The sequence below is a fragment of the Leptonotus elevatus genome, chromosome 4, assembly GCF_054856555.1.
Source record: "Leptonotus elevatus isolate MCC_2025b chromosome 4, RoL_Lele_1.0, whole genome shotgun sequence".
NCBI classification, from domain to species: Eukaryota; Metazoa; Chordata; class Actinopteri; order Syngnathiformes; family Syngnathidae; genus Leptonotus; species Leptonotus elevatus.
The window spans coordinates 9,007,272-9,022,589 of NC_141242.1; the positions used below are offsets into that span (position 1 = coordinate 9,007,272).

General features: G+C 40.2%; 2 protein-coding genes and 1 long non-coding RNA gene across 15 annotated transcripts in view; 2 read left to right on the plus strand and 1 right to left on the minus strand.

Annotated features, from left to right (window-relative positions):
- The window catches only part of kcp (kielin cysteine rich BMP regulator), a 33,228-nt gene extending 25,943 nt beyond the window's left edge, over positions 1–7,285 (plus strand). For 3 of the 4 annotated variants that reach the window (XM_086072529.1, XM_086072530.1, XM_086072533.1), the window contains 9 exons: positions 42–130; positions 959–1,061; positions 1,131–1,273; positions 2,621–2,793; positions 2,864–2,975; positions 3,972–4,073; positions 4,134–4,298; positions 5,253–5,553; positions 6,588–7,285. In XM_086072529.1, the coding sequence (XP_085928655.1) occupies positions 42–130; positions 959–1,061; positions 1,131–1,273; positions 2,621–2,793; positions 2,864–2,975; positions 3,972–4,073; positions 4,134–4,298; positions 5,253–5,553; positions 6,588–6,808 (1,409 nt within the window). In that variant the 3' untranslated portion in view covers positions 6,809–7,285. Of the gene's footprint in view, positions 1–41; positions 131–958; positions 1,062–1,130; positions 1,274–2,620; positions 2,794–2,863; positions 2,976–3,971; positions 4,299–5,252; positions 5,554–6,587 lie in introns of those variants that run through there. The other variant, XM_086072531.1, reaches the window with a different exon arrangement.
- A 75-nt stretch (positions 7,286–7,360) lies between these two features.
- On the plus strand, positions 7,361–15,317 carry LOC147175408 (uncharacterized). Its single transcript, XM_086072534.1, is given in 18 exon segments — positions 7,361–7,617; positions 7,741–7,820; positions 8,127–8,240; positions 8,332–8,405; positions 9,118–9,293; positions 9,379–9,517; positions 9,625–9,732; positions 10,278–10,397; positions 10,468–10,573; positions 11,851–11,971; positions 12,071–12,234; positions 12,317–12,551; positions 12,670–13,001; positions 13,103–13,189; positions 13,521–13,740; positions 13,743–13,849; positions 13,920–14,011; positions 15,156–15,317. Coding segments are annotated over 17 exon segments (2,313 nt in total). The 5' UTR covers positions 7,361–7,617; positions 7,741–7,793; the 3' UTR covers positions 15,247–15,317.
- On the minus strand, positions 8,807–14,840 carry LOC147175409 (uncharacterized). 10 transcript variants are annotated; one of them, XR_015094507.1, is made up of 7 exons: positions 14,554–14,840; positions 14,101–14,400; positions 13,910–13,983; positions 12,655–13,802; positions 12,386–12,571; positions 12,064–12,180; positions 8,807–9,277 (listed from the first exon to the last, which is right to left on the minus strand). It is a non-coding gene; the product is annotated as an uncharacterized LOC147175409 (long non-coding RNA). The 10 variants fall into 10 exon arrangements; XR_015094502.1 differs by having other exon boundaries at positions 13,884–13,983; XR_015094508.1 differs by having other exon boundaries at positions 12,655–13,198; positions 13,274–13,802; positions 13,884–14,400.
- Position 15,318: the final 1 nt, after the last annotated feature.

Sequence of the window (15,318 nt, forward strand, 5' to 3'; positions counted from 1 at the left end):
TGTCAATTTGGTGTTGAAAATGATTGGGATCCGATGCTTAGACTGCGTGATCGAGGGTCAGAATCGGCGCGTGGCGAGCGGCAGCAGCTGGACGGACAGCGACGACGACTGTGTTACTTGCACCTGTAATGTAAGTCGAATTCTGTTTTTCAAGGTTTTTATTTTGACTGCCAAACATTATCCAAAAAACAACCCCGACAATGCCAGCCGATTTCGAGCATTTTCAATCATCTTTCAAGGTGAACAGAATATTGTGCGCTATGACTACATAAACATGGATATCATATTAAAGATTGGATTCCATTCATTCATTAGAAAAAAGTAAATTTCTACTTTATTCCGTTCTTTAGTAATCAATCACCATTTGAAAATAGGTAATTTGAGTGACATGAGTGAAAATAGAAAAAAATAAAATAAAATAAAATAAAATAAAAATAAAAAATAAAAAAAATATAATAAAAAAAAAATAAAATAAAAAACTAACAAGAGTTTTTTGTGAAAAGAAAATTTTTCTGCACAACAGTGACTTTGACGCTAATATTTTATGTTTGGTGACGCTCTGTGAATTTGATTTAATGTGACAAAGACTTTGATCATTCACGTTATCCTTGAAAACGTTCTATTTCATGTTTCATTGTCATTTCATACACTGGGAGCCCTTTGAAAATAGATACAATGCTGCCATCTGCTGGCCATAGTTAGTGGGTGTTTTGAGATTTGACAACCCCAATGACAAGGCAGCGCTGCACAAGACGTTGCATTGCTCATTGAGAAAAAAATGTTTTTAGTTGATGTCAATTGACGTTATTGGCGGCATTCATTAGGATTTTAGCATACGTCATTAAACGTTTTTGGTGGTCAAAGAGTTAAATTATTATTATTATTATTATTGTCTTTAAATATATATATATGTTTTCCCGTTTTTTTTTTCTTTAACAAATCTGTGTGTGCTATTTAGTTGGGCTACATCGAGTGCAGCATTGAGGAGTGTTCAAATGCGCCTTGTCCCGACGGTCAGAAACAAGTGAAAGTAGCAGGGAAATGCTGTCATGAATGTCAAGGTAACACAACCATATGAGCTTATGAATGTGTTTGCTGTATGTAACCACGTGTGAGTGTGTGTGTTGTAGACTGGGGCGTACCATGCGCGCACCAGGGCACGGCGTACCAGTCCAACGAGCAGTGGCAGGTGGACGAGTGCACCGGCTGCACTTGCGTGTCTGGGGACGTGCACTGTCACAGTGAACGCTGCCCTCCCCTCAGCTGCCATACGGTCAGTAGCTACCACAAGACATTGGGTTAGGTTAGGGACCAACACCTGTTGTGAAAATAGAAAAAAAATCACAAATAATGGACTCACACCCCAAAAAATTATAATTGCGTATCACACTGGGGAAAACATTTTTTGTTGAATTTGGTCTGACAGCTGTGGAGGGTAATGGACGGCAATTTTGGAATTTTAGTTTTAATCAGAATACAAATCTAACTCAGCAGATTTAAAAAAAAAAAAATGTTTCCCAGTGTTATCATGGCTAATGGAGAATTGGCGGGAGTTAATCCAATATACATCAAACTCGAAAAATGTATTAAAAATTTTTTTTCTGGGGGAAAAAATCCACTTGCAAAAAATCAAAATGGCAGTGAAAATTATTTTAAAATTCACTGCCATAAATTCATCATAAAGATAGATAATAAAAAATTAGGGGCGATGGCCGATTAACATTTTTAATTGTAATTAATCGCATGACTTCACCAGTTAACTCACGATTAATCACAAATTTTACATCTGTTATAAATGTACAATTAAAAAATTCTAGCTTTTCATACTCGTTAACAAAAGTGGGAAAAAAAGTTAAACTAATAGAAATAGTTCAAAAGAATTTTTGACGTCTATAGCCGTCAATGGCAGTGAATGAGTTAAAACATGTATACTGTGTGACTCCAAAAAATTAAAAAAATTACATTAATACAAAAAAAATACAAAGAAAACACATGACGAAGTGGCAATCATTACTTGAAAATATGTATGCTTTTTAAAATAGAATATAAATAATGTATCATATAATTTCCAAAATCAATAAGGCTTTACATTGGAGTGAATCCAGAATTGGATTTATTTTTCTTTAAAAAAAAGCCTCTAAATTTAAAAACAGACTAAAAAGTATAATTTCAAAATGATTGTACATTATTTAATTTTTTTATTAAAATATGGTGATTAACAAATTAGCTGGGATTTACTGTATATTGGATAAAAAAATTTTTTACTGAAAACCTAGGTGCACTCATAATGGCAAAGTGAAAAGGATCATTTAAAAAATGTTTGTTAATATCAAAACTAAAAACTAAAATGAAATATGACGATTCGCTAATCTTTACTTAAATGTATATTACTGTAAAATCCCCCCCCCCCAATTTTTTTTTTCAAAAACTAAAACATCTAAACAGAAAACAACCCACATTGACAAAATGAAAATCTTCTTTTTTTTTTTTTTTTTGTTTGTCCATTTAATAAATCAAACATGCAAATAGAACATGTTTATTACGAGGGTTTACATTAGGCACATCATCAAAACACACACACACTCCATTATATGTGTGTGTATGTGTGTGTGTGTTTTAGGATGAGATGCCATCGGTGGTACCCGGCTTGTGCTGCCCCCACTGCATCCCCCGGCCGGCCACGTGCATTGCGTTCGGCGACCCTCACTACCGCACCTTCGACGGGCGCATGCTGCACTTTCAGGGCTCGTGCACCTACGTCCTGGCGCAGGACTGCCAGGGCGGAGACTTCAGGTGAGAGGGTCGCCGTGGCAACGGGAAAAGCATGCGACACTTCCATGATGTCTTTCCTCTTCTTTTCAAGTATTCACGCCACCAACGACGACCGCGGCCGCCAAGGGGTGTCGTGGACCAAAGAAGTGACCGTCTTCATCGGTGATGTCACAGTGCAGCTGCTGCAGGACTGGCTTGTAAAGGTTTGTGTGGGAAAAAAACACCAGGAAAGTGGATTGCCATCCTCTGGGTGATTATGAATCCTGGTTGGTATTGAAATCATGATTATTTCATAAATTTGTATTTATTGAAGTACTAAAAGCACAATTTTCAACATAACCAGAAAATAAATGAGCAACAAGGTAAAATAATGATATTACTTACTATATCATTATTGTACTTATCTTACTCCTGCAATGTGTGCCTTGGCCTCTGAGTGGCAGTGTGGTGCCATGCATGCATGCATGGAGTGCACACTTACATTCAGATAAGAAGTAAAGTAGTCGAGTAACGTTGCTATTGAACTTTGTTAGTAATATTAACTATATTAATCTAACATTTAAGGAAGAATATATGCCTTTGAATATCTTTATATTAAACGTATGCATGTGTTCCTTTAGCATTTGCACGTGAAGATTCATTAAAGTACAGCATTTTGATGCTAATTTGATGCTAGCACGTCAATGGGATTTTACATTGAATGCTATCATTAGCGTTGCCGGAAAACAAAAACATTTAAATTAACTGAAACTATATCTTACGTTTAAAAAACTAACAACCATTACTATATGATTATAGTAAAAATTTCATTTTCAACACTTAACATCATACAGTTTAAATTTATTTGTTTTGGCTTTGCTGTACATAAGAAGGAAGTTTCAGAATTGCAGTTTACTTTATTACACAATAGGCTACTGAGTGACCTTTTTTTTGTCTTTTGCACCCAAAAAAATATTCCATATATATTTTTTTTAAACGAATTGACACTAAACTAAAAAAGCATCTTCAGGGAAAAAAAGAACAAACTTGCTCTAGAAACTAATTCAAACTAACTCAATGGAAAAAAAACAAAAGTCAAAATGAAATTAAAACGAACAAAATCCCAAACAATTATAACCCTGATCCCATCTAAATATCAAGCAACTCGGTTTTAGCAAGTCAAATGTCAAATGATTGTCCCGCCCGACTGCGCTCCTCAGGTAGACGACGAGACGGTGACGTTGCCGTTCCTCCGAGAACCGTACATCTACGTGGAACGGAAGGCCAACACCATCCTCCTCAACAGCAACATCGGCCTCAAAGTCTGTTCGAGCTCAATTCGGCGAGCGACCGCAACATATTAATAACGCCCTCGCATGCAGGTGCTGTGGAACGGCCGCTCCCACCTGGAGGTGAGCGTTCCGGGCTCCTACAAGGGACACACCTGCGGCTTGTGTGGAAACTTCAACAACTACCACCAGGATGACCTGCGCATGCCCAGCGGACACTTAAGCCTGTCGGAAGCCGATTTTGGCAACAGCTGGAGGGTAAGAACAAAAACATTTCAAACACTTATGTGAGGGAGGACAATTCTTTTATTTTTCATGAGACTGAAAACATTTGAATTATTATTACAGTAAATAAAAACAAATTGAATGCCCACGTCCAACTTTGTATACACACACGTGCGCACATACTTACATGTTAACATACCACATAGCTATTCGTCCATTCAAATATTTAATCGTAATTAATGACATGATTTACACAATTAACTTGCCAAATAATTAACTAATTGCTTTAATTGTATTGCTTTAATTAATCACAAATTGATTGCTTATTCTATATCTATTTTAAAACTACAAAATTTTTTCAAGTTTTTCATACTCTTGTTAATTAACATAAAAGTTGACAAAAATGCTTACCTAATACAAATATGGTCGTAACTTTATTCCTACAGTAATTAACAGTAATTTATAAAATGATTTGAAGTATAAAAAAAATATATATATACTATACAGTTAAAATGAGTGTAAAACCTGAAGTCAGATTTGTTTTGAGGTCATTTTTCTGCTACTAGGTGGCATTAGCATTTAATGTTAGACATTGGTGACAGGAATGTTTTTCTTTCAAATTAAGAGCAAATTAATTGGAAAATGAACAACTTGTGGACTCCTGCCCATTTTGCCCCCAGTCTCCAAAAATATGTATAAAATTAATGATAATAAAAATAAATAAATAAATAATTCTAATGCTTGTTTTATGAAATTTAAGGCTTTAATTTTCACAAAATCCATTTAATGAATATTAATGCTTTTTTATTGTCCTGCGGAAACTCTGAACTCAAAAATTATTGGTGATTCTGTCTATGTGTGACATCAGAGTTGTTCAACAAAACAGTCTGGTTAGTTTCAATAATGAATCAAATAAAAATAATTAAAATAAAGAAATAATCCAATAGAATGTTGCATGCTGATGAAATGCATTCTCGTGTGAGCCAGGTGACAAACGGAAGTCACTCCCTGGCATCGTGCCGCCCGGGCGAGGACGTGGACCCCTGCAAGGAGGCGGGCTACCACGCCCGCAAAAACGCCAACGCCCGCTGCAAGGTCCTCAAGTCAGCGGCGTTCAGGTCGTGTCACCGCGTGGTGCCCCCCGAGGCCTGGTACGCCGCCTGCGTCTACGACCTGTGCGCCTGCGGCGCCAACACCGACGAGTGCCTGTGCGACGCCCTGGAGGCGTACGCCGGCCAGTGTCGGGAGGCCGGCGTGGTCCTGCAGTGGAGGGGGCCCTCGCTGTGCGGTGAGTTGCAAAAGCCGAGCAATGGAGGACAAGGGGCGCGTCTGATCTGATTTGCTTAATGTGGTAGACGAACACGTAATTATCCGAGAGGAGATTGAGGGCTGCAGTAAAGTAGAGACTATGGAGCGGTTGTTTTGCCAGGGCAAATGTTGAGAAAGATAGTAGGTTATCTTGTATTTAAAGTACTTCTTGGCATGTAGTAAGGGAACACACATTTTTATCCGAGAGGAGACTTAGGGCAGCAAAAAAAAATTAAGGCTGTGGAGTAGTTTGTTTTTCCTGTGGAGGCAATTTTTTTGCTGCCCTTAGTCTCCTCGTTTATAAAAAATATATTACAATATGCCATCAAGTAAATGCAAGTGAACCTCCACTGGCAATGCTGACACCTCCACAGTCTCCATTTTGTAGCAGCAGTCTGTATTCTTGTTGCCCTTGGTGTCCTATTGGATGGAATGCATTTACCTACAATATGCTAAGAAGGAAATACAAAAGACTTTCGCCTTTTTTTTCACCACTTCTTCACTGTCAAAACAACTCCGCTGTTTTCACTTTGCTTTGTTGCCCATAGTCTCCTCTTGGATGTAACACATTAACCTACAATATGCTGAAAAGTAAATATAAAAGAATCGCCACCCAACCCCCCATCCTATTCTTCACTGTCAAAACTAACCACTCCACAGTCTCTACTTTGCTGCAGTGCTCCAATTTTTTTTCTGTCCTATGTCTCTTAAAAAAATGCTTCATTCACATTCCACATTCTAAAAAGTTAATATTCGTTAAGAAACCCTGCTTTTTTTCATCCGCTTATCCACTGACAAAATTCAGTAGTCCACTATTGGGGCGAATAGAGCAAAGTGGATATTGTGGAGTATTGAGGTTCGGGAGTGAAAAAGCCCTTAGTCTCCTTTGGATAAAGGTCCTCTTCACATGCTTTTGTTTTTTTTAACAAGCACAAGCAATGACTTAACCTCAATTATGATAAACAATTTATTCTGTAAATGGATAAATAAGAAATATTTGCTTGCCATCCGCAGCGGTGAGCTGCCCGACGGAGAGGGGCTTCGTGTTTGACGAGTGCGGGCCGCCGTGCCCCGTCACCTGCTTGAACGCCGGCGCCCCGCTGGGGGCGATAGAGAGCCGCTGCTTCAAGCCCTGCGTGCCGGGCTGCCAGTGCCCCGCCGGCCTGGTGCTGCACAGCAACTACTGCATCCATCCCAGCAAGTGCCCGAAGATCATCCACGGCGACCGCTCGTGACGCTTCATCAATCCAATCTCTTTAGCGCTCGTCCGCACTCGTCGTCTAAAACGGGGTCTGACCCAGAATGACTCTCGCCGGCCAATCAGAGAGCTCTTACAAACAACCAATCAGAGCTACAGATGATTTCAAGTCTTCAGTGAGGCCAACGTGTTTTTGGAATGTAGGGGAAAGACAGAAAGTGTCAAAATTTCAAAACCCGAACCTCCAGAATGTGAGGCAGATAGGCCAACCGCTAACTCACCGTGTTGCTGCATTCAACAGTGACTGAATATGCTGTGCTATTTATAGACCACAAGGTGCAGTATCTTAACTTGAATGTTCACTTGTAGTTATTTTTTTTTTAACACGTTTCTAAAATATGTGTGCTGTGTTCCAAATGGAGATTCATGTTTTTCAAGCACTGTGCAATGTCACATTATCTCAGGTTTTTCTTTTTTCTTTTTAACCAATAAAGCTCTTACTGGTAACAACGTCCTCTGCTCAGATGCACTCCAATTTCTGATCACCCTTGAGATGTTTCTAGCTTAATTGAGGTCCTCCTGTCTAAATGTGGAGCCCCATTCACTGTATTTGTCACATGATCCTGCTTCCCTCTCGGCGGCTGCGGTAACCACGAGCAACATTGTGTATAATTCATAGACCCGCAGGTGGCGCACCATGAAGCAGGTAAGGAAGTTGAATCGTTTCATTCGGTCCCATCTTGTTTGCGGGCGTGCATGTCTGCTGTGCGAGGAGATTTTTCCTGCGAAGTGGAAGTGGTTCGTGACGCCTGCAGCGAGGACCAAGTGCGCATGTCCGTCAAGAAGGTCGTAACACACACGCATTTAGAAAATAAGGAAGAAAAAAAAAAGCCACTTCACTAAAATCTATTTTTGTCCATTCAAAATCGTTATCTTAACATTTTGATCTACATAATTCGATTTCCGTAGGTGAAAATGAATGGTCCTGCCTTGGTGAGCGCATTTTGGATGTTCTCATAGAAATGAAGAGAATGAAGGAGAAGGAAAAGGTAAACGAAGACGAAGACTTACCTCGACGAATGAGTTTAATTCATATCATATCATACCGTACCGTAGCCCACTCCTCACAACCTGAATTTTGTGTGCATGTAATTCCACTTGCAGCCACCAGGTGGAGGCACACTATTATGTTTGACACGATCGCCTGTCCCTTTACACCTACAAAAAAAGTGATGTTCATTTCATAACGTACATCTTTATCGAAACACAAAGCTAAAAATAATAATGATAATAATAATTGACCAAGCGACATTCTTGATATAAAAGTTGGCGCACTCACTCGTGATTGTTTGTAGTTACATTGGGAACTCCAGCTGCTCAAGGCAGGACATCTGGACACGCTGCATGTATGTAACAGTTCACCCGTCACTGAGGCTCCTGTGCTCAAGTGCCCACACCAAACTGCACAGGTACAGTTCTCTGTAGAATAGCTATAATGTTTATTAAGGAATGTGGCACGTATCACCCGTGTTTATGTATGTTCGTTCCTCGACAACACAGAGGAAGACACAGGTGGAAGAAGACATGAGAGGAGCGCGGCGGCTCCAAAAGGCAGCCAGAAACAGCTGGGCCAGGTAAGGGGGGGGTCCAACAGTACACACTACAACTTGTAATGCGCGGCGCAGCGGGACAGCAAAAAAAAAAAACGGGGGAGCAACTGGAAATCTATAGGTTCACTTTTATAAAAATAAAAAATTTGGGTTAGGCGCCACGCGCGTTACAATTATCGTGCTCCCCAGCGTCAAAAACATTCACTGCTCAAAAACGAAAAAGAACATACCCACAAAAACAAAGATGCGCCACCCTGTGGCGCGGTGCCACACTGCGGGTTGTTACAAACTACAAAAGTAAACATATTTGAAATACAGACTGTATCAATCAAAACAGAACAGTAATGGTAAAAACGTAAGCATCCACAAAATTTATGTTTTTTTTAAATTACCCCCCCCCCCCCCAAAAAAAAACAAACAAAAACAAAACAGGAAGTCAGCCATTTTGTTTTAAAGCAGCCATTTTGGGCAAGTTCCACATTAGGCTGTTTTTTTGTTTGTTTTTGACAAACCTGGAAATTCACACAAATGAGCCCCGATTGGAAGCAGGTTGTGAAGCTGCTTTGCCTTTTTTTTGCCTTTAATGTGAGCAGATTATAGCATCAAACTTTGATGATCATTTTTGATTCAGAAAACTTGTGTTTATTCCCAGTGAATTTCGCACATTCGGCATGAAAACTTGAACTTGCTTGAATATTTGATTTGACTCTTTTTGGGGGGATTTCTGTGAGTTCAGACTGGTGACAGAAGGTGTGCAAAGCATGCTGGCCTGTCCCTGGCCAGGTCAAAGGTCAGAGGTCAAATGTGAATCTTGGGGATCGGCCTCCTGTTTAGACGTCGTCCTCTTGAATGATGTCAAGTACGATGTGGTGGCTCGTTTGCTTTATGCTGACATGCTGCGGAAACACCACAGTAAGGACAACACATTAACCTTGAAGCTTTCCTCCTCTCCGACTTGGAACGGCACTTTAAAAAAATATATATATATATTTCACAGGTGTGCACGTGTGGGAGACCCTGACGCCACGGCGACGTCACCATGAGGAGCTTTGGCTTGAGGAGCTCGCAGAGGACGCGTTGGCGTCCGACGACAAAATGGCTTTGGCGGCGCTGCCGGGAGCGTTTACAATTTACAGGTTGGTTCGTATTTTTTCCTCGAATGATGACGTCGTTCTTGTGATCTGCAATCGTCCCCCAACATTGGAATTTATTTGAATCCTGTCATTTTAAACATTGTGTTCAGATCGTACCCTGAGTCAAGAAAAAAGTGCTTCACTGCAGTTTCTCTCTTGTATAAATTAAACACGTGCCGTCGACAAGAGAGGGACGAATTAACAGCCTTAGTGGAGAGGTACAACAAACAATACTTAACTCATTCACTGCCATTGACGGCTATAGACGTCAAAAATTCATTTGAACTATTTCTATTAGTTTCACATTTTTTCCCACTTTTGTTAACAAGAGTATGAAAACCTAGAATTTGTTTTATTGTACATTTAGAACAGATATAAAATTTGTGGTTAAGCGTGAGTTAACTATTGAAGTCATGCGATTAATTACAATTAAAAAATTTAATCTTCTGACGCCCCTAATTTTTAATAATCTTTTCTTTTTTTAATTACGGGCATCAGGCGATTTTTTTTAAAATTGTAATTAATCACATGACTTCAATAGTTAACTCACAATTAATCACACATTTTATATCTGTTCTAAATGTACAATAAAAAATAAATTCTAGGTTTTCATACTCTTGTTAACAAAAGTGGAAAAAAATGTGAAACTAATAGAAATAGTTCAAATGAATTTTTGACGTCTATAACCGTCAATGGCAGTGAATGAGTTAAAATGTTTATTGAATTTTTGAATGACTCAGTCTTGATTGTTGTGACTTTGCAGGCTGGACAAGGAGAGCCTGCGACTGTTGTGTTTGTACATCCGATCAGCAACACTCGGAGCTCAAAAAGCAAAAAACGTCTACGAGGCATGTTGGGCCGTTAGACAATCCTGGCACACGTGGTGAGATGAACGATCGCAATTTCGACACGATGCTTTCGACACTGCGCCGGTTGATTGCGTGTCTTCGCAGGCCGCACGTTCACAGTCCATGCAGAGAAGAGCAGGCTGCGGCATTACTACACGCTGACGACATTGAAGAAAACGCGGAAGACTACGATTCACCAGCGTCACCGCAGGTACTGCCTCATTTTCCAGAACAATCCCCATATCAAGTTAGGGCGGTGATTCCCAATTACTTTTTTTGTTACACCAACCATGGAAGAAGAAAACATTTCTCCGCCATCACCATTTAACTATAAAATTGCTATCAAGTAAGCCTCTGCAGAGGAGCTAATACTCCTTGCGCACTCTCTGACAATGAGAGCGCCACTGCCACCTACTGCAGTGGATGTGCAATTACACTTAATTCTCGTATAGTAAAAAAATAATAATAATAAAAAATGTCATCCCCCCTACTTGAGAAGGATGAGTTAGGACTGTAAAGAATTGACAGTAAATAACTGGCAAAAAAAAAATTGCCAGCTAATTATTGTAAAATCTCAGTTAATTACTGTAAAAACTATTACAGATTTTTTTTTTACTGTATATGAATTAGTTATTGTATTTTAAGTAACTGAAATTTATACTGTAAAAAACCAGTTAATATGCTGTAATATATTTTTTACAGTAATTAACTGAGATTTTGCATTAATTAGCTGGCAACTTTTCCTTTTCTTTTTTTAACCAGTTGTTTACTGTAAATTCTACAGTATTTTTTTTTTTAGCTCATTCACTGCCATAATTTTTTTTTTTTTAAAGATCATTAAAAATTAGGAGCAAGAGGCGATTTAAATTTTTTAATTGTAATTCATTGCATGACTCACGATTAATCACAAATTTTATATCGGTTCTAAATGTACAATAATAAAATTCCAGGTTTTCATTCTCTTGTTAACAAAAGTGGGGGAAAAAATGTTAAATAGAAATAGTTAAAATGAAATGTTGACGTTTATAGTCAATGGCAGTGAATGAAAAAAATAAAAAGATAAAAAATTTGGGACGTCAGGTGATTAGTTTTTAATCGTAATTAATCACATGACTTCACTAGTTAACTCGCGATTAATCACAAATCTCATATCTGTTCCAAATGTACCCCAAAAATCTAGGTTTTCATACTCTTGTTAACAAAAGTGGAAAAAAATGTTTAACTCATAGCAATAGTTCAAATTAATTTTTGACGTCTATAGCCGTCAATGGCAGTGAATGAGTTAGTGACGATTTCAATTTTTAGCATTTGAGCTCCTTACAAGTTTTGAGGCAGGGTTTCAAATAATGATTTACATCAGGGTTAAGCTTTTAAATTAGGATTTCAAATGTTAAGTTTAGGGTTTTGGAATGTCAACCAGTAACTGTTTTGGTGCCAATATATCCACTCTCTCGTGTACGTAATATAATCCTTCAACGCCAAATGCAGTCATTACTGCAGTTATTGGTGCTGACTCAGCAGCAGGAGAGGAAGCAGCTGGTCCGCCTGTTGCATGACGTCACATTGGAGGATGTACAAAGACCAGTTCCCGCAGATTCTCATAAAACAAGTATTGTGTATACATTCATAATATTACTTTTAACCGTTTTTTTATTTTTTTTGCACATCACTCCTGAAAAAAAAAAGAGTCATCTTTCTTGCCTGACAGGTTGCATAAAGAGGCTGCAACAAATCCACTCCAGCGATGAGGATCAACCCCCAACACAGTGGTCCCAAGACCATCTGGATCGAGCCACCTCGGTCCTCTTGGCAGACCTCCTGGAGATCCAAGAGAAGCAAACATCGTCATTCCTTCTGGCACTGTCGGACGAGGTAATAACGCCAGCGATGATGTCATCAAATGCAGTGACATCAAAGTGACGCAAGAAGACTTTTTTTTAAAAAAAATTTAAAGAACGAGCGTCTCCAAGTACTGCGACGAGAGTACCGGTCCAAACTCCAAACAGCGAACCTGCGCACCAACCTGCTCCAACTCCTCGATCCTGACGCCCCTTCAGAAACTTCATACGCTCATTTGAGCAGCCTGGAGCAAGTGAACGTCACTCCTCCGAGAGCAGCCGAGACGATCAGCACACAAACGGACGGAGTCCAAACTGAGGACGTGCCCGATAAACAGGGTGTCTGCGCGGGTACCAGGCCACATTGTTAGCTATAATCAAACGAGATCCAATACAAATTATGGATCAGTGTTCTGGATGTGTACCTGATCAACTATCCTTGAGGGTGACCTACGTTTACTCCTTCCAGGTTGTGGCGTGACACTGGGAGGAGGTCTGCCCTATTTGGAGGTTTCATGTGTTCCAGATACAATGAGTCGGGTCGACAACGAAGGGGTACGCGATGGCGAGGAGCAGGACAGCGAGACGAAGAACTGCGAGGAACAGGACTCGCTGATCACTCTGGCTTGGAGCACACGTCTTGAGGACAGCGCAGGACAAGAGCGCGAGGCTGCACAGCATGTTGATGTCCAAGTGCGGCCAAGTGGGGAGAGCGGCAAAACCAAACATACGGCCGGAGAAAGCCGCGGAGCAGAGTTAAGCCCAGCTCAACCTGCAGAGCAACACGGCGGCCAGCAGGAGGTGCTCATGTAGTCATGTCACACACATAAAAAAAAGAAAAAGAAAAAGGGACGCTTGTCATTCTGTCGCTTGTCATTCTGTCGCTTTTTGATTCACTATAGCTCAAATTGAAGGAGTCAGAAAAACAGCAGGCCTTGAAGGCAACTGACGAGGACGGCGACGTGGTGAAGGCTCTTGCACAGGCTACAGTACGTCTTCTGATAAAAATCAAATCCACGAATGAACCTTTACAGGTTTTCACTGAGGAGGTGCTCCCAAAAGTTCTACTTTACCTCGAAAGGGTTCCATTTTTAATAAATTTCCTCCCGTTTCGTCCAGAAGATGGAGGACCAAAAATGCCTAAATATATAAAGTGGAAATTAAAAAAAAAAAACGGATATAAAAATATATGATTCAATAACTAAAGATAAAAACGAAAAAAAAATACATATATAGTAAAAAACAATAAAAACGAGATTCAAAAAATAAATATAAAAATACATAAAATATATAAATGTCGATTTCATGCTGCTCCCGAAGGGATACCACAACACAAAGGGGAGAATGACAGCAAGGGAGGGCGTGCGACCAAGAGAGCCGCTGTCTGCATTGGAGAGGGAAAAGACCATGCGTAAGCTGGTGGACGTGCACAGCCGGGTGGAGAGGAAGCAGCAGAGGGACCGAGACAGACAGCAGCTGCGGGTAAGAGAAAACGGTGACTGGGACAACGATGATGATGATGATGATGACCTTTCTTGCTTCAGGTCCAGGAACGTCTGTCCATCATCCAAAGCAGGAAGGCAGATGAGGATTTATTCGGGCCTAAACACAGGGAGAGGATGAGACACCTCAGAAAAGACATACCACAAGTAAAGGTGTTTACATTATTGACAATATTCGTACAGAACAAGGCAAATTGATGCATTGACCGTTCTTCAGGAAGACAAGAGTCAGCAGAAGACGTTGGTCCGAGAACAACTGGAGCAGCTCAGAAGGGAACGATCTTTTATCATGCAGTCCAGAAGAAAAAGGTAAGTACTCATATTAGATACATTACATTAACCCAAGAACACTTTCGCTATAAACGGTAACACCATCACTTTTGCCAGGTAATTTTTACCTGATATTATATACCCCATAAAAAGTATGTGGCATAAAAAATTGATCGAAATATGACACCACATGATAAATGTGAGCGGTTTTCTTTTATTTGCAACTGTAGTATGTGTTACAAAATGGAAAAATTAAACCGAGGAAGACCCTAAAAACATGCTCCTAAATTACTGAAAAATGTGGCATTTGAGATCATAAAAATTTCTAAAAATAAAAATGATACTGGAAACTTGGTTTTTGCTCCACCCATTCCTGGGACATGTGAGACCTCCCTGGTAAAGGCACAAACTCCTTGACACGCAAACAGCTGCAGGAGAGAGGAACAAAAAAGTAAAAATTACCAATTGACTAAAATATTGCTTTCCCCATAAGAATTTCCTTTGAAATTACTCCTTATAAATTAAGTAGGCTATAACTAAATAAGGAATAGCATACACATTCGAGGACCACTCTTGCTTACCTATCGGGTTGATGCCACGGACTTCCGGGTTTCACACATCCGCGTCGTCGTTTCCGGCCACTTAAGGCCGCGTTCCAACACTCGCACCTCCACCCCTGCGCTCCCCAACCGGGCACTTCCGCCCATCGGCGGGAGCGCGTAGGACGTCTCAACTCTTTGAAATGCTTCGGACAACTGAGACAGACACACTACACACGGGAACCCTCAACCTAGGAGCACAAAGGCGGAAGCGTAAGAACTGGAACGCGGCCCACACGTTGTAAAGAAAACAGGAAAGGGAAACAAAGTTGATGTGTGAAAACCAGGAAGGTGGAAGTCCCGCCTCCATGTGGCAAGATTGCCAGATTATTTTTTTTACACTAACACTATCACCAGGTGAAATCCACCCCATCCGTAATTTACCCTATTTCACTATTGCCGGGTGAAAATCACCCGAAAGCATGCGTTGGGGTACACACCCCCACACCTTCGAAGATGTTAAAAATGGTGAAGCCCAAGACAAATGCACCATATTGAAAATGATGAAAATACATTTGCTTCGGTGAAAAATCACCCGACTTTAGTGTTGTCATGTCTATATTTTGTATTTTTTCTTTCTGAAGAAACACAGCAGGCTTCAAGGAACTTCTGGCTCCAGTGCATCTTGAGAGCAGAGGAAGTGAAGACAGGTTGGACCAAGACGACTTGCAATGAGCGTCTGGCTAAAAACAGAACAAACGCCAGTTTACGCAGCACAGAAAATTAAACGCTTCATATGTAAACAAT